General features: G+C 36.1%; 1 protein-coding gene across 1 annotated transcript in view; it reads right to left on the reverse strand.

Moving 5' to 3' along the window:
• The window catches only part of PTPRN2 (protein tyrosine phosphatase receptor type N2), a gene marked incomplete in the record, with an annotated part of 519721 nt that overhangs the window by 308894 nt on the left and 191095 nt on the right, over nt 1–19732 (reverse strand). The window contains 1 exon segment of the mRNA XM_072412607.1: nt 2800–2879. Within this exon segment, the coding sequence (XP_072268708.1) occupies nt 2800–2879 (80 nt within the window).

A 19732-nucleotide genomic window follows, 5' to 3' on the forward strand; every position in this document is an offset into this window, starting at 1 on the left:
TTCAAATAAACGTGAAGAATTGCTGATCAAGTTTTCCAACGATAATTATTGCACGGGTACGTACGTAGCCTTACTAATAACTCAGATAATATTATTTAGCCGTTCCTCAGCTTCCTACTTTGTGACAACAAGTTGAAACATTTGCCAAAAACTCCTGTCTTGGAATCACAAGTTGTTCAGTGTAATAGATTTTGCCACAGATTTTCACACATAAGAAAACTATATTACCCCACAGTTTTAAGGCATACATATATTATACATAAAGGTAATCAAATAGTTAATCATATTATGGCATGGTATGAGAAAATGGTTCTTAAGCTGGACACAGACAATAGGTTCATACACAGCCTTTTGTAAGAATAAGTTAATCATGCTACTATATTCTGTAATAACATCTCTTCCACGTAAATCCCACCTTTTCTAGGTAATGTGCACCCCTAATGGCCTTGGGTTATTTCCTCATCAGCATTGCTGTATAAAACAGCCATGTTGTTTGTCATGCACATGCTGGACACAATAAATATTTTGTGACGTAGTGATTAACATACTTGGAAGGGGATTCCAGTGAAGAAACAACTAATCTAAGCTTAGTAAATTAATTTCATAACATTTTATTAATGCATGCCTATTCCAACAGGTGTTTTCTGTAACTGTTACTACATAATGTCACTTCTCCAATGTAATCTTCTTTGTATATTAACTGCTGTATAAATTATGCTAAAACTTCTCAGTTTGAGTGTCCAATCCTCTGTTGATGCTGCATTTAGATCCATCAAATCAGGTCCACTTTAATATGTACTATAATTTAAACAACAATTCCAACAAAGCTAAGGTCAGAAATTTACCTTTAGTTATCTTACCCTGATTTTCAGTATTATTTATTCCATTTTAGCATTAATTCAGTAGGCTTTTATCTGTGCTTATGGGCATGCTTGCTGCTTTTTTTCCAAGTAATTTTATGCAACTTCTCTACCTCTCTCTTTTTGAAGAACACCAGAGACAAATTGAGCCTGCACATCAGCAAGCATTGTTCTTAGAAAACTAGATGACTTAGAACAAGGCATTTATGTATGTTTAGATGAACAATAGAATCCCAGAAAAGGTAAAAAAGTAAAGATAATTTGACAAATCTTTAAATGCTTTCCAAATTTGGAAAGCATTTAAAGAAAAAAAACAATTTTGATTGAATGCAAGAAGATAGGATACAAAATGTCCCAATGAACGGTACTAGACTATACTATAGATTACACTAAAGCTGTCAATGTATTGCTTAGTTTTAACTTAATACTGGACTGTTGATAATCTGGTGTTCAAGTTTTAGGCAAATCCATTAGTAAAAATAAAACAACTATAGTCAGTTACATTTACTACAATGAATAACTCAACATTTTTCAATAAATATACCACCGGTCCTCTTCTACTATTTACTGGTAATTATCTGTCATAAATAAGTTTAATAGCATATTGAGTTCTCTGGAATATTTAACATTTAGAAAATAAATCAGTAATAATAATATCTCAGACTCTTTACTTGGACTCTGTGGTTCGCTGCACAAAGACATGTCATCAAACAAACAAACAATGTCATCATGCAAAACTTTTGTACAATACATGGTTAAAATGAATTATACAGATGCTGATATGAATTGTAAAAATGTTAAAAATAGCAAATCATGTTTATCTGCAATCAAGAAAATGAAATTATTTAGGTGTTATTCTCTTTTTTGCCTAAAAACAACTTTGCAAGTACAGTAAAACCTTGTAATCCTGCCAGACATTCAGTGTCCTAGTAACCTAAACAGTGAAATAAATTTTAAAAATTGTTATCAGTCGTTGCATTTTCCTTCTGTAAGCTACAAGACACCTGTCCCTTTTGTTATAAAGTTGGTGCTCAGTAGTCCCAAACACACGTTCTGTTCTAGGGTGTCACTCACTATAAGCAGGATCAAAAGTTGAAAACTAAACAAAAAAACAAGCCTGGGTAAAGAAAAAGAAAAGCTACAATACATAAACTATTTGTTCTAGGGTTGAGCTATGCTTTAGGATGAATTTAAATCTGGCAGGGGACATGCTGTGTGTTAATTTGCATTGCACTAAGACAACCAATATAAAAATAAATGGTATGGCCATGCAACCTAATTCACTAGAAAGAAACACATGACCTTTTTTATTAAATTGTAGCACACAGAAGAATACTAAAACACAGGTGTGTTGCTTTAGTCTGTTAAGGCAAAAATAAAAAGCACTGCGGTGAGGCAATGCATGTTAGAATGCAAAGATCTAAATAGGTCCTTAAACATTTTCATTGTACGCTATATATGGGTTCCATGGATAAAATTTTTGATTGCAGTAAGAATTGTATTGACATGAGTATTGTGCCTGCCATAACACATCTTCACTGCAGATCAAATCTTATTGAATTTCTGTAAAGAGTCAGATTTTAGTATATCTCTGTAGAGTTAGATTTCAGTGAATCTCTGTAGACAGATTTCAATAAATCAAGTATAACCCTGTGGATGTGTGGGAGACAATACATTCATGTCTTGTCCATCACTAAATCACCCAAATCTCTAGCTATCAAAATGCCTCTGCATGACTTTTCTGTAAAAGGGTATATTTATTTTAACATTTGCTTGACTGGCTGATATATATATATATATATACAGTATATGTATATATAAACTACTCCTTTCTTCTGTTGATAAGTGCATAAACAATTTTCAGTTGTAATTGTTTTGTAAAAAAGCACCATAAGTCTGCTAAGATTATGATAATATATAAAAAGATGATTGACAGTACCTGCTGCGTCTGCCACATGCTTTGTTGTCAAATTCTGAGTATTGGGACGCACTTGAAACACCACCGCTGATCCTGACACACTGCAATAGTGAAAAGGAAGGCAAATAAATATTTTAAGAAACTGAAAAAAGATGACACAGAGATGTCTTATTGTTAAAACACAACTATGACACATCCCCACATATTGCAATTCAACATAGATAGAAAGAAAAAGGGCCTGATTTATTAAAGCTCTCCAAGACTGGAAAGCTTTAATAAATCATTAGCGAAGCTGGGTGATCCAGCAAACCTGGAATGGATCTGGCCCAGAATTAAAAACATTTGCTAGCAAATGATTTTGAAGAAATCCATTCCAAGTTTGCTGGATCACCCAGCTTCACTGATGAAAGTATATTCTCTCCTGCCTTGGAGAGCTTAATAAATCAGGCCCGAAGTAACCAGAAACACAGCCTACACCAAACTGTACTGTGGTCACATTATCTTCATTGCTTCAAAAATTTCTCAGCCACACATATTGACCACCCTTATACCCACCTTTTTCTTCTCCTGCCCCTACTGCTTATTCTTTTACCCTCCTAACTCGTCTCACACTTACTGCCTACCCTTATACCCACCACACTCTTCTGTTGCACTTACTGTCCATCTTATTATCTTGCATCGATTGTCTACACTTTTATTTCCTATGCTCTTCTCCTGCACCTGCTGCCCAAACAATTGGCTTTATAACCAAACACTCCCCTCCTGCACACAATGCCCATTCACATACCCCCTCCCCACATGTAAATTGTGGCCAATATCACACTTTTCAGTTATCTTCTCCTGTTTACATTACAGACCATAATACAAAATTCTGCATATACTGCCCAAACTCATGTCCAGCAAACTTTTCACCTGTGTATAGTATTTATTTCACCCTCACACTGTGCCTTTTTGGGGCAGAATAGTACTGAGGAAATCTTGTTAACAGGGAATTCATTAACAGAGAAGTAATGCTATTTAATGTAATGAGACTTTTATTTTACCTTATGGCTCTGACATATTCCAAATCAGTTATATCTCTTTAAACATCACATTCCTAAGTGTATACCTACTGAAGGCTGCTACTTGTGCTTCCCAGGTTAGTTCCAGGTTATAATGATTTTTTAAAAGTAAGGATCTGCTAATTCTGGTTTTCAGATGACTATCTGTCAGTACGGGGTTTTAGTTTTTTCCTTGTGTGTTTGTACCCTTCTGTTGTATTGGCTTTGACTTTCTTGCTCTGATCAATAGTCCTTAGTTGATACATTACTGTTGCCACTAGTGAACCACAGTTGCCCTCATTCTTATTTTACAATTGTTCAAAAATTCCTAAACTTGACAAGCAGTCATCCACTGGTCCTTGCAGCAAGATCCCACTGGTACCAAAGAATGAAGTTTATTATTATGTTCTTCAGCATGGTGGTTTGAGTTGCTAGCACTCACAGAGCCAGGGGTACCAGATATGAATCTAGGCCAGGACGCTATTTACCTGAAGTTTGGATGTTCTTTTTAAATTAACATGTTTATTCAGCTACTTTGGTTTCCTCCACAACCCCAAAATTTACAGTTAGCTCCCCCAGAAATTTTTGCAAGCCAAGCTGAGCATGTTATAATAATAAAAAATAACAAAAATTTAAAAAAAAGATTATTTTTATTGTCAATTGTGGAAGACCAATGTTAGCTAAATGGTTATATCACAACCGTTATATTAGCAAACATCCAAGATGTAAGTTTATTTTATGTTTGTAGACATCAGAACAATGATATGTTTATTTTTCTATTAAATGACACATTTACACACAATCTTTTCTCTATACAGACACTTGAGCAGAATAATGCAATAAACACAGCAATATAAACTATGAACAGGCACCTAGGTTGCCATGACAACAACAATTGGGTTAGGATTTGTCATGACCGTCGTAAATGCATCAAATCAGAAACTCGCAGGAGAGGAAGGTCCGTGCGGTATGATTAGGAGAAATCAAAAAAAAAGATTGAAAGGAAGGCTGTGTGATCACAATCTAAACCACAAAACACCACATCAAGTAAAAAAGGCATTTTAGAGGACGCTACGGCAAGGCATGCTTTGATTTAAATTAATAGAGGATGCTATAAAAGATTCTGTACAAAAACTTGCCAGTTCAAAAGAAAGCATTGAGTGTATCCATTATTTAAAGAACATTTTATTCTGAGCCACGCACCAGAGAATGGAAGGCTCAGTGGAAGCCAAACTTGTGACCTATTGCAAGGAGAGCTGGAATATCTCAGGCCTTGGCAAGCCATTTTAATTTTCTTATCCTGTCAACTTTCTTTACTTTAATATGAGAGTGCAGCTCCAGGCAAACAGCTTAATACACAGCTGATATACATAACAGTTTACTGTTTTACCTGCCAGAAAAGATCTGTTATTTTGCTCAGCCAGTCTTGTGACTCACACCTGTGCCCCATGTATTTCTATCTTCAGCGATGTACCAACCTACGTTACCTTTCCTTCTCGAATTTTCTCTTTTTGAATAGGCATTGTTTCTGTTAGTTTTGCATTAGTTTCCAATGAAGGCATTTCATTCAGGTGGCAGTAAAGTTGAATCGTTCTGGCTGTGAGAATCACAAGACTGAGTGAACAAAATCACAAATCCATTGACAAGTAAAACTTTTTGTAAATCATCACTGGTGAAAGGAAGCAGCTACTAATGGAGTCAAGTGAGCTGCTAGGATGTATGTAATTGTTGCAGTGTGCACTAATGGTTGTGGCACACTGCGGCAAACTATACAGTTTGATAGCGTTATCAGGCATATCACATATCAGGCTTAAAGTGGGAAAGGAAAAAAAAATGTGTTGTCACTTGAAGGAAAGAATGCCACTGTGTGGATCACATAATAAAGTATTTTATTTGTGTCCATAGTTGTGTGTGTCAGCGTCATTGGGGACAAAATATGCTGCTGTGTCAGTGGCACTTTAATATTTATTAATGCTCTCCAAAGCTGGAGAGGATACACTTTCATTAGTAAAGCTCGGTGATTCAGCAAACCTGGAATGGATTTCAATCCTGGACCAGATCCATTCCAGGTTTGCTGGATCACTTAGCTTCACTGATGAAAGTGTATCCTCTCCAGCCATGGAGAGCTTTAAAAAATCAGGGCCAGAGGGAGAAAAAATGCCACTTATTGTTGATGTCAACCACTGCTTTAGCACTGGTGTCTGGAATAAAGGCGGAGGAGGTGGAGGTAGCTGAAAGGCTGGAAAGGGGCTCTCAGGTGTGAATTAAACTAAGAGGGCCTTGGGTGACTCCAGGGTAGTGGTGGGGAGCTGGAAGGTTCTGAAGAAGGGAACAAGGGCTAGGATTTGTTCCCAAACCCTCTGTGTACATACAGGCTGTCTTCTTTGTGTGTTTTTTACTCAGGTATAATGGGAGCATCTCCCTATTCTAATTTCTGATCTTGTGGTATATCACATGATAAGGGGAAACCAAATGAAATGCAGTCTGCCCTCACTCCTCAGTGCCCGTACTGAAACTGACATTGGTTCTTAATCGGAAAGCCCTGTCCTTGTTCTTTTCTGTCCAGACTAGGTTGCCTTTGGAGGAAGCAGACAACATAGTTCTCCCTTCGGTAGCTATTGCACTTTCATGACCTGCCTGCCAAGCATGACAATTCTGTCCTATCCAGAGAACTGCCATGTAAAACATAAGTTTAAAGACAGCTTTTCAGGATTAAAGCCAGAAAATCCCCAGGTATAATTTTCTTTTCCAAAGAAAAAAGTTTTTCTACAGTATACAGTTTTTAAATGACAATTACAAACCACAACATGTTTTTAATGTCGTTAAAAAACAACTGTTTTCAACCCAGTTTTACCTAAAATCCATACATTTTCGACATGGAATTAAATTAGATTAGATTAAATGTATTAATTAAAAGTAAAAGTTATTTCACGCATTTGTTTTAGAGGGTGTGGTGGAGTAGGGTAGGGAGTATTATTGTCATTGGTTCTACACATTACTATATGCAAGCTAGCCCTGAGTGTGTGCTTTTAAGTATAATCTAGTTACCCCTCCCCAAACCATCCAAAAAGTTGATGTGGTATTTGCTTTTGGCAGTTTGTGATACTAATGCTTGGAAATCTACTGCCATCACTTTATCAGTCATGAAGGCGAAACTCAATTGGATTGTGGTTAATGATAAACTTACCTGCATTCTCAAAGGCACTACTAATGTGCTAATGTAAAAACCCTTGGATGGACTACTGCATTCCTTCTGGTTTTATGTAACAAGGACTTTTTCCATTCCTATCACCCTCCCCTTGTGATTTATAAGACATTTGTATATTCTGAAATTTTTTGCAGTGTTCTCACTTGTTTTTTTTTTCTAAATAAAAAATATTCATACATTTTGTAATTGAATCCAATGTAAAAAAAATTGTAATAAAAGTTGGGTGAATTTTAGGTGAAAACATTATTAAATTTCAACCCCATAGTTTTCTTTAGATGCTTGTATTCCCTATTTCATAGCTGGCAGAATGCCGCAATATTTCCCATGCTCTTTGCTGTGTTTTCTGTGTACTGTCTTAAGAAATTTCAAACACTTCTGCATCCTCAGTAGCATGGCCATTGGAAAGGTTTGACATCTAAAGTTTTTATGAGTTTTTCTTTTGTTTAGCACTAGGAAAGTAATAAATTGGACTCCATATTTGTCAAAAACTCTCTGATGCTAGACAGATGTCATCTCGTTCATAAAACTCTAAGGTGTGGGAGGGAAACAGGGTAAACATATAAAGGTTTGGTTCTCTAGAATTTAGGTTTTTCCTCATGCAGTCTTTTACTTTATCCTGCAACATAAAAATGCTTGTGCTAAATCCTAGACTTTATTTTTTTGTCAATTAGCTGACAATTCCAAGGTCAATCTTTAAAATTGGTTTAGCCAGTGCCAAAAATAAGATACAAATGAATAGACCATGAAATGATAAACTAGCAAACCCAGATTTTACTGCAAGATTCACATTCAATACAGATATTTTCCCTACTGTACTTTTCTGTGGCTAGCTGTCCATTTTGTGATCACCAACATTATTCAACCCATTTTCTCTGACCCCAGGTTGTCCAGTCTGTAACTGGGCAGTGAAACAAGTAGCAGAACATTGATGAGCTTATTTCTAGGCTAGTCTGCTTTCTCTTCCTATCAGCATGTTCTACTTAGCTCCTTGTGCTTCTACTGTACCCCCTTTCACTCTCCAGCCGTGCTGTACAAGGGATGCAAAAGGGCTGTCAGGACAGGTTAAATCAGGGGTGTCAAACTCAAATACAGAGAGGGCCGAAATTTAAAACTTAGACCAAGTTGGGGGCCAAACTTAAAATTTATTGAAAAAAATTAGGTTTTCTTTCTCATTAGATATAAAACTTTTTCATATGGAAACAAAGAGGTTTTGCTTAACATTTAATCTGGAACAAGCTTATAAAAGAGAAAGAGGCCTAAGAATTTTTTTTAAATTTCAAACTCAAAAAAATTAAAAAAGAATTATCTCCCAACAATATAAATGGTAAACATATTTATTTATATATATCCCGAGTATGACACAAAGGTGACTGGAGCTAATGAAGCTGAAAATGGATTGAATGTCAGAAGATTGCACAGATATTGCACTACAAGTCTATAGTGACAGGAAAGCTGCAGCTCACAGTGGCTTTCTCACACTGCCCTCCTCACACTACCCACCTCACACTGCCCCCCTCATACTGCCCACCTTACAATCCCTATAGACGTGAGCTGCTAGGAAACAGCCTTAATTTAACCCCCGGGTTAAATAAAGGTGTGGTATAAACTCCTCATTATCCAGAACTTAAGCAAACAACACTCTTGAGCAACTGCTACATGACCCCATAAAAAAAATCTTTTAGGTTTAAATTTGGTGCGCCATGCTGTCAGTAAGCCCACAATTCATGCTACACTCCTGCAGCTCCCATGTGATCTCAGCATTTGTATATAGGACCTCTACTGCGTTCCTGGCTGGTCACAATTGGGTACAGGGTAAAGTGAAGAATATCAATTCAATACAGAATTTGTGGTGTGGTATAGTATAGTATTGGGTATATCATTAATTAGTTGTATTCTTATTAGTAACTCTCAAGTAACCGGAAGCTATACTTTTACATATTTACACTGTTTGTATTTAGGAAATACATTACATGACGTATTAATGTTTACAGAGATGCATTGCTTGTTCCTTTAAAATCTGTTTGGAGTTAAGCTTAAGAAATCACCTTTTTAATGTATGTTTTTAAAAGCCATCTAGATGATATCTATTGAATTTGAAGTATTATGACAAGCTTGTAAGTCACACTACATTACCCAGAAAGTACCTGAATTCAATTGTTTAGCTTTTTTGGTGTTGTCTTTTCTCATAGACATCATATACAATCTCTGCTCAATGGATTTGATGATTGATATTGCTGATTTAAAGCATAACTTTTATTAACATAAAAAATGACACTTACAGTGCCCTTGATTACTTCACAATTGGATTTGATTCAGTCCTGGGTCATTCTGGATTCTTTCTTCATCCCACCGTGGAAGAACCGCCAGGAGCTTCCTTCGTCTTCTGACGTCACCTGATCTCATACTGTGCAATCGGGTAAGGTTTCCTGGTATGCTTAAGAGTGGCACTTTTTTACAATTGTGGGCAAAGCCCCTTCTGCACATACCTGGGATGGGGAATGCATAGAAGGAACAGCCTGAAGCCTTCTGGGTTATGTATTATAGGTATCCCAGGAGGCTCTGAGCTTCCTATTCTGTCCCTTCAGACAAGAGCAAAGGGAAAGGGATTTAGAAAAAAAACAAATTTTTTGCTTTCTATAAAAGAGTTATCCACCCTTTTATATATTTAAAATAATGTGATGATAGGTCTGCAATAAATTTAAATACATTAAATTTATGTACAATGTTTGTTTATTATAAGAGCCCCATCAATCATTGCTTTTTTGTATTTATACTTGGTTAAAAATGATTTTAGTAATTAGGAAGTAAGGGTAATTTTGCTACAGGAACACAAAAAAGATAAAAAATTGATGAAGTTCTAACCTGTCTTTACTCTGTTCAAACTAAACAAAAAATGGCTTGACATAATATGTTTATGTGTAACATTTCAATAACCACAAATGTGTAACATTTCAATAACCCCTATACAAATGTTGCAAATCATGTACCTTTATTTTTTAACACCAAAGGATTTAAAAATTGTTTTAATTTTTCAATCCTTTATTATCTATATTGGCTTTATAAAAGGCAGTAACCCTACCCACACTTAGGCTAGAACATTAATTTACTTAACTGAATATGAAACAAACCAAATAGGATATAAATGAGGATAACGTGTTGTTGTGTCATTCAGGTAAGAAACACATTTGTAGGATAGTGAAGGAATGGTATAAGAGGAGTACAGAAGGACAAGCTTTAAGGTCATGTCATGTGTATGTATGTTCGAGCATAACTGTCACACTGTACGCACCAGAAGCCGGGAACACTGCTGCCAGGTATGCTGACAGCACAGCAGTATGTAACTGTAATATAAAATGTAGGTCTCTGTTTGGAAAATAAATTCGCCCAGAAACAAGTTGTTATTTTCTCAGCAAGAGGTATAATCATTTTAAAGTGTTATATAAAGGAAAGTGAAATGCCTATTTATAGTCTAATAAAGAAGTCCATGATGGCTTTATAACTTAAAATTTCAAATGCCAAATTATTGTGATCACAAACATATTTTTGCTTCTACAATTTATCAGAGTGTGCTTTTCGACAGGTTCCTACTTTTAATATGCTATCTTTTGCAGGTTGTTCTTTTTGAAGAAGATTGGATATTTTCAAAAAAGGATTTCAGATGAAACCCAAATCCCAGACAATTTCTATGATAAGATAAAACGTCAACAATATTCAAATCAGTAAGATCGCATCTGACACAGATGAAGTTATGTTGCTGGGTTGAAAAGCAGAAAAAAACATGCACAAATCAGATGTGCTATTCATATCCATACAGCCATTGATGAATAATCATATGTAGTTAACTCGGAAAGCAGGGACCTACTGTGCCACTACCTACTGTACATCAATTCATTCACCCAAACCAGTTCCAGCCAGTTACCACTTAGGTAAGAACATAAGCATATTGCACAGGGGCAGGGTGGGTCATGGTATGAATAAATGACACACTGTTTAGATTTTTGGGTACACTGAGAAGATATTGGCTGTTTCCCCAGTGTTAAGCGATGCATTTAAATGTTCATATTTCAAATTATTTTTTATTTCAAAACGCCAATTCAGGTCAGAGTGTTTTTGGATATTACTTGATGAATATGCAAACAGTGACACAGGAGAGAAGAGGACCCTGCCCAAACCCAAAAATGTCTGGTGCAAATTTGAAAGCAAGCAGGTTTTTACTTTCCTAAAGGCACAAGAGACGCCCCTTCCTCAATAAAAGATACTTCCTTGTTCGCAGCTCATTGTACGATGCTGGGATATGCCGGGTATGCTGGCACCCCCTGGGTTTTCTGGGCCTAAATAAACCCCTGGACGCATAGCATCATGTCATCCCAACCTGGCCAAACAAGATGGCCAAAGACCAGGAAACCCAGAAGCAATAAATAACTAATTTTGTACTTAATAGCTATTGTTTCACGTTAGGTGGTTCAGCTGGCAAGATCCATTTAGGCTTTTTCATCCCAGGCACTGAGCACTCTAAGGGCATCATTACAAATTTCAACATCCATGTAGCCAGTTCCATAAGATGTTTTTGGTTTAATGCTTCCAACAACTCTACTGCATGTCAGGTTTCCAATAAGAATTACAATAAAGGCTTTTAGTTTTATCTGTTTATTGTACCAATTTTTTTTTAAAGAAAACAATCAAATATGTAAAAGGAGAGCTTTCCAAATCAATCTTGTTCTTCCTTAAAATCATCCCTCCCAATCCCCTACATAGGTTTATTAGAGACTGAAATGTGAAACTGTCTCCTATTTGATATATATAACTCCTGGTTCTGCAAAGAAAAACTCATGTCACAGCTTGAACTGTTACTTCCACTATTATTTACCTCATTTAAGAATTGTGTTATTGTTAAGTGTTATTCATCAGCCTTGCTAGCAAAACTTCAGCTGAAAACCAAAGTCCTTGCTCTGTTGTATCCTGCTATCGTATTGCACCCAGATTTTGCATGGGTGTCCTCTAAGGCACAGTGTTCCCCTTTATTTCAAATCAGTTGTGAAAGAGTTTTAGCTCATCAATTTGCCTCTGATAGGGCCTCCACTTCTCCTCTAAGAATCTTCACATATTCTGGTTTAAGAAAGAGGATTCCCTGGAGACATACTGCTCAGCAGTAATACTTTGGTGCCAATTGAATATCCAAGATAGAGAGCTGTTACATGCATTACAGCCCTTTCTGATAACAATCTGTGTTCCAACAGTCAGCCGAAGCATAAGCATTCAGGGTGGTTTAGCAATCCATGGCTGATATATTACTTTAGCAATAACCTAAGCTTTTTCATTGCCTTGTTCTCCTGAATGTTAAAGCTGTGAATATCCAGGTAGACTGACATTTAGGCCAGATACGGCAGATACAGCCTAGCCGGTGCTTTGTTCCGCCTTAACGCCCCTGGCCGATCCGGCCTGATCCCGGCTGGCCAGAGCTCCGGAGCCGCATGCGGCTCTTGAGCCTCGGTGTTGTGGCTCCCTTCCCTATTTACCATGGCTGGCGTTAACACTTCCGCCACCAGGGTAAATAGGGAACATTCCCTCTCCTCTGTATGAATTGTGGAGGAGAGGGATTTCCCTTCAGGGGGCATTCCTGGTGGGAGCGGAGCCATTAGAGCGGGACTCGAGAGAGAGTCTGGCCTCCTGCCTACCCCTGAAATGGCCTAGTGACCAAAAAAGTTTGCTGACCTCTGTTTTAGAGGATGCAGAATATCATCTGAGAACACTGAGAAATCCTAAACTCATAAACCTACAGGAAGCTTATAAAGAAATTTGTTTGTTCACTTTTGCCTGAAAAATTAGAAACCACTAATGTCTTGGGATACAGACAAAGGACCCCGATGTGGATATCACTGTGTTACATCAAGCTTAGTGCTCATTTACTGGGCATCACAAATTAACATAAGGATTTGGCCAATAGTAAATTTGAACCCAACAGGTTGATTGCTTATTCCTTGTCGGGGAATTCAATAGTTAACCAGCAAGTACAGCAATTGCAGCTCTTTTTACATGCATTATAGCACGGGTGGACAACTTTAAAATTGAAGGGCCTCTGTAATGCAACCTGGACACTCATTTTTTCCTTTCAATTTTTTTGTATATGACTGCTGAATGTGTAAAGCAAATATTGGTCAATATAACACCCCATGCCTTCCCTCCCTGCAGGAATTAATGCCACACAGGTGAAATGAATGTTATTTATTTTTATTTAAATCTAATGCAGCACAATGGATGCCATAAACTTTATTGTTATGTTATTATATAGCCTATTATATTATGTCATACCCAATTATCTGTTATTTGCTGCTTAATATTTTAGCACACTGTAAAATATCAATGCCATTAATGCTTTACATTTCAGTATTAACTGACAATAAAAAAAATCTAAACATCTGAGAAACAACAGACATCACCGGCCTATGATCAATATTCCATCTCTGAAATAATAGCTAGACCATTAGTTACTTTTATACCTTTTACAACAGGCTTTTACTATACAGCTAAATTATGTATTCATTTCTGCACGCTTTAAATGATCCCTGGTGTGCCATGTTTTTATTACACTACTACACACAAAGAAATATTTGTTGGGTTTATTATACCCTCTAGTGGAAAAAAGAAGTTTAGAATCGAGTGTGTCAAGGAGTGCACATCCTTCATTCAAAATACATAGAGGAGCCCTGAAATGAACAGTAGCACTTGAATCTTTCTACGTATCAATAAATTTAACAATATATAAAGATTTTATATTTTTAATATAGATATAATTGTTAGATAGGCAATATTATAGAATAATTGCCTATATATAATTTACATTTTATTCTCCTAATCCAACATTTAACAAAGATTAGATGATGTATTTTATTTGGTCGATTTAAAAATAAATTATTTTTGCTGAGAAAATTGCATAGGTGGTGAAGCGAGTATGAAATACCAATCAATGGAAATGTTAAAAATAAAAATATATGTAGCATGAATTGTTTTCTAAAATATATGTGAACACTAAAAATTAAAGTACAATTTATCTAAAGCCAAATTTTCTTGGGGGAAAGAGTAGGGGAGGATGAACCTGTTTCAGTTTTTGTTTGCCAGCTGCTTTTATTAAAGAGACTTCCCTTCCCTTCTTCCCCTGTAGACAAGAATATAAATTATATTTATAACATATTTTATTTCTAATAACAGAAATTACAGAGAGTGAATTGCTTGCATACACAAGCATTAAGAGTACAGAACAACCCCAGAATATTATCAAAAATACTGTACAGTGAGTTATCACTCAAGGAAACCAAGTTCTAGTTTCAGGCAAGATCACTATGTTAGGGTGGTATTAAACTTTTAAAAGACACATCAATAATGGCTCTCGTGTAGCCATCTTAACATGAACTCACATACAGCATTAATGTAATTCTCCTGCCACCAGGCAAATGACTGAAAGCAGCTTCCTTCCCACTACCCTCCTAAACAAGCAATATGGCTGCTTAGGATATGAACAATGGGCACTTCCTAAATATATTTTTAGTCCATCAATGATTTAAGTGGAGCTAAAGGCAGAAGAAAAAGCCTTCAAAAAGGTAAATAATTCACCCACCACAGCCAAGGACTAGTATACTGCAATACATTTAAATTTTGTTCCTGGGTTTCAATACATTGGGAAGATATCAAGTCACTTCCTATTGTGTCCACAGGACAAAAAATAAAGGGAAATCTCTGGACATAAATGGAAAAACAATGGCGGTTTTACCCATCCTCTACTCCAAAATGTAAAAGGTTTTAAAAGTAGATATACTTCATGCTCAATATACAAATGCAAAATTGAATATACAAATAGAACTATCAGGACTTTTAATTTTTGCACATCAATATTATATTTTATAGGGACATTTTCATATATTGCTAAACTTTTAAATGACCCATAACACTTAATTATACCACCTACATTTCAAATAAAGGGAAAATTAGTCACCATACGATATACAAAGAAAATAATTTATAGTCTAAGCATCTACTTCTGTATGGTTGCACTCCTGGTGTGTGGTGGCAGTTGCCTTGGTGCTGGGTGCTGCTTAGTATGTATTTATGTATGGAGTGATCAATAGGTTCCCTGGTGATTGGGGAGCTGACATCTGTGTCAGCACCTCTGGGAAGAGCAGCTGTGACCCCCTGCCTTAGTGCCTCAGTCTTTTGCGTGAGATTGAGAGGATAATCACTTCAACAAAATGCCCAGAGGACTGCCGCAGATACACTCCAGAATATAAAGGAAGCAGGGGAGAATAGCAAAAAACAGAACCACTGTACCAATGCAGAAAGGACACTGACAACAATCTGTGTATAGAAAATAGAATGCAGTGGCCATGTCCTCAAACTAAACTTGCTGAATTGTATTAAAATGGTAAATACACTTGTGTATATAATCACCAAAGCTCATATTTATTACCATGAATGATACTTTCTCTATGGTCCATTCAAGTACTATCACAATCAGTTCTGTTCTCTTGTACAGCAGGGAAGTTCTAAAACTGATAGATCAAGTCACTTAAGTCTTTGTTTAAAACATACATACCTTTTAGACCCTATAAAGATCAGAATATCATAGTGGTGGTTCTAAAAAAAGAAAGTACCTTCTTGCTTTTCTGTCTTTTTGTTATATAAGCTAAACATGATGTGTGTGAGGACAACATAGATTTGTCAGCCAGAACCCTTAATTGAACCCTATCAAAAATCTCTGGGGAGACCTGAAAATGGCTCCCCCCTGATGATCCCCATTTACCATGACTGAGGTTGTGTGGATTTGCAAAGAAGAATGGCAGAAAAAACCCAATCCAGGTATACAAACCTTGTTGTCATACCCAAAAAAAAAAATTTTAGGAGGTAATTGCTGCCAAAGGTACACTTAAGTTACATACACACGCTAGATAAGTGTCTTCCAAGAAAAACATTGGTGATGGACTAATTTAGATCCACTGTGGAAGATAAGTAAACAACCAACCAGGGATGACTGCTTCACTTTCTTATGAGTAGGTGCAGCAGAGTGCCGCCTGCTTATCCTTCCACATTCCATTGAACCAGAGTATAAAAGTTGGCCGCTGGAAACTATCACAAAAGATTATTTTCAGTTACAGAAAGTTATTGTGTGTATGTAGCCTTAAACAAATGGGAACCTTTGGTGTTTAATGTACTGTATATCTCAATCCCTAATCATACTTTATTCTTATTTAAGAGACTTTGCTATGAACTAGATTTTTATGTTTGAATATACAAACTTTTAACTATAACCTGCAAATAATTTTAGTACATTTCAGAATGCAGAATGACAATTTATGGAATATATTATCCAGCAGCCTTTTCCTGTGGCATAACAATGTCTCAGACCCTCACCAGGCTTCATTTTGTATGGGTTCCTATTTTGGAAATGTAGTGGATGCTCTACATTCCAAAACACTGGCCAGTTGTATCTTCTACAATAAAGGAAAGTGTTTACTCTCCAACAGCTAAAATATTTCTATCAAATATTTTATGTGCTGCCTGTAATAACCAATACATTGGTAATGTTTTACATACAATTAGTTAAAATCTGCATTTCTTCAAATAAAAATAAGCATATATTTTAGTCTATAATAAGGATTTCGACCTGTTACAGTGTGGAAAGTGGTTTGCCGCGTCAAGTGTTGGGTCTTATTTCATAATGAGGTATTAAATGCAACCAAGTTATCAGATTTATTATAAAGATATTTGCACAATATCATGAGTTATATAATATAGCAATATTAAACTGTATATTCTTGTAATATTACCATGCTATGTACTATAGTGGTAATATCTGACATTATATTTAGTATCTGCCATACTTAAAGCTGTACTCCTTATGTTTAGTCTTAAAAGCATGTACAAGTTCTTCTCCTGCACTGAAATCCCTTTGAAAACTCTGATTTTACAGCACACAATCAACTCATCATAGTGAACAATAAAGCTGTAGCAAGGCAGATAAAGCCCACTTTATATTCTGGCTGATAGACACCCAGCATCATCTAACACTTTCCTCCCCAGCCTTACAGACCCTGGGCCTGTGACCTTTATTCTTGGATTTTAGTTCAATCAATCATGGAGGATGAAAATTACCTATGGGTCGGTCTACATAAAGTAGAGTGTTGTGGTGTTTTCAGCCAGCACCCTACTGGATCCTCCCACCAGCTGTGATCCAATTGCATTCATTATTGTCACTGGGTCTAAAATAGGGTAAAAAATAAAAATGGATTTTCTTTAAAGGTGTTATTGGTAGGGTAAAGACCCAGACCCTGTCATGTTTTATCATTCCTTGTTTTCCCATTCTCTATCTACCCTCCCTCTTTAGGCCTGATTTATTAAAGCCCTTCAAGGCTAGAGAGGATACCATTTTTCAGTGAAACTGGGTGATCCAGCAATATATATATATAAGTATATATATATATAAGTATAGGATTCAAAACATTTACTAATACATAACAAATCACTTTGATAAAGTGTATCCTCTATAGCTTTGGAGAGCTTTAATAAATCATGCCCTTTGTCTTTCTTATCATTATGACCAGGACAGAAGGTAGAAAACATCAAACATTCATTAATTATGGCAAGAAAATAGGGAAACAAGGGAATCTACCCCATTGGACATGAACGGCAAATTAAAAAATATTGGTAATTTTACCCATTGTCAGCTCTATCCACAAACAAAAAAGGAAATTTGGGTTTTATTGTATATATACTTTAAACTTTGCATTAACTGTTATTTTTACAAAGTAGTTATGCTCAATGCAAGAATGGGATCTTCCTTAAATGTTTGAGGAATCTTTATAAATAGAACAACAGATGGCTCTGATTTGCCTCCCCTTGGAAATTATTTGCATAGCTTCCTATAGTGTGTTTTAACACTGGGTATTTTTATCATCTGTATAGAAAGATCACATTGGCTATTTCACAAAAGAGATTATCTTGCATTGTCTGCCTGCTTTATTTTAGCACTTGTTACCATGGGACTATATGTAAAAGTCAATTCAGAAGCATTGTTGCATGAGTTATCTCTACTTACCTCCACCACATGTTTCTGGCTGATGAAAATTTGGAGCTTCTAAGGTGTCTTTTATAAAAAAGAGCCATTTGAGATGGAGATAAAATGCCACTTCATGGGGAAATAGCATTCAATGGCAAAGAAAACTGATTCCACAGTTATACATAATTCATATATATGACTTGGGAATGAATCCACTTATAGAATTTTAAAACAGATAATATCGTCTAAATCTAATATTTTACACTTACTTTTACATGACAAGCAGTGTTACAAAAATAGATATCTAATCAATTAACAGTGATATTTTCTGGAAACAGATTTTTAGTGTTTAAATAATTGCAGCTCGAGTCAAATATGTTTTTTAGAGGCCTAGTTTTTTTTTTAATCAACTGTGTCTCATTAGAGGGATTTCCCTTCACTTGTTTTCTCTTTGTTGTCTTCAGTGAATGATTTCCTCACTATTACTGTTCTGGTGGCATCTCAAAATTTTCAGTTTATTTTCATTACCAATTTCATTCCAAATGGCAAACACAAAGTTTAATTGGTTTGATCTAGGTTTTATAGAAACTCAACAAAGCTCCTCTCAGCCCTATTCCAAAGGCACATAGCATTCATTTAAAAAATGCCACATATTTATAAGGAGGAGCTGGACTAATATGAGCCTTGTAAGGAGATTATTTCCTATGTTTAATTTGGGCCTAGGATCCAACAGGCTTCAATGGGACATCAAACTAAGTTAGGTACTACCTGATACCACATGGCGATATCGCTGTAAGCAAGGTTTGGTTTACTTGATGCTGCTCTGGTCAAGGTGGCAATCATTTATGATGGTAGAAGCTGTGGAGCTATCATCCATTTAATTTACTTGTGTGTCACATTGGAATGTGTACATCAAGTGTTCTGTAGTCCCAATATACACAGCTTTATTTTTAGATAGGTGACTCATCAAGTAGTGAAAGAAAGCTCAGTATGACAGTCCTACAACATATACTTTCAACAACATGGCATCAGTGGCAGCCCCTATAATAGTATCCTGACAGATTGCCTTTAAATTGATTTTAACGTGTGTGGTAGGTGTAATAATACCCTACAAATAATGATAATCAAGAGGACTCATGCACTTAATAAATGATTCTCTTTTTCAGACACTCATTTAGAATGACTTGAACGCTGTTTGCAAGCCAGATTCCTTCATCCACCATCACTACCTAACCTCAGAAATGCTCTTTTAGCCTAATGGTCATGCGTTTACACATACACATATAATGTTGTAGAAAGACTTTCAAGAAGAACGGTTGGGAAAGGCTGTTAAAAGCCCTACAAATTGCAGAGTATCAATAAACACATTTTTATGGCAGTGTTGTGAAGAAAAGATCTAGCTTTTTTCTCATTTTCACCTTACCTTTTCTTTATCCATCATATTTGGTGAGTACCACCATCTTCTCTCTTCTTCTTTTCTGCATTCCAATCTTTGGCCACCTTGATTGGCTTGGCCAAGATGACCTAACTGAGTTCATTCATTCCTGGCACCCACTAGGGATGCTGGGATTGCCAGCTATCCCTGGGATCAAACAATGTGCTGTGCATGTGCACTTCAGCAATTTTTGATGAATGGGCGGAAATCAAGCAGGTAACATAATT

Source organism: Pyxicephalus adspersus, chromosome 5, assembly GCF_032062135.1.
Source record: "Pyxicephalus adspersus chromosome 5, UCB_Pads_2.0, whole genome shotgun sequence".
NCBI classification, from domain to species: domain Eukaryota; kingdom Metazoa; phylum Chordata; class Amphibia; order Anura; family Pyxicephalidae; genus Pyxicephalus; species Pyxicephalus adspersus.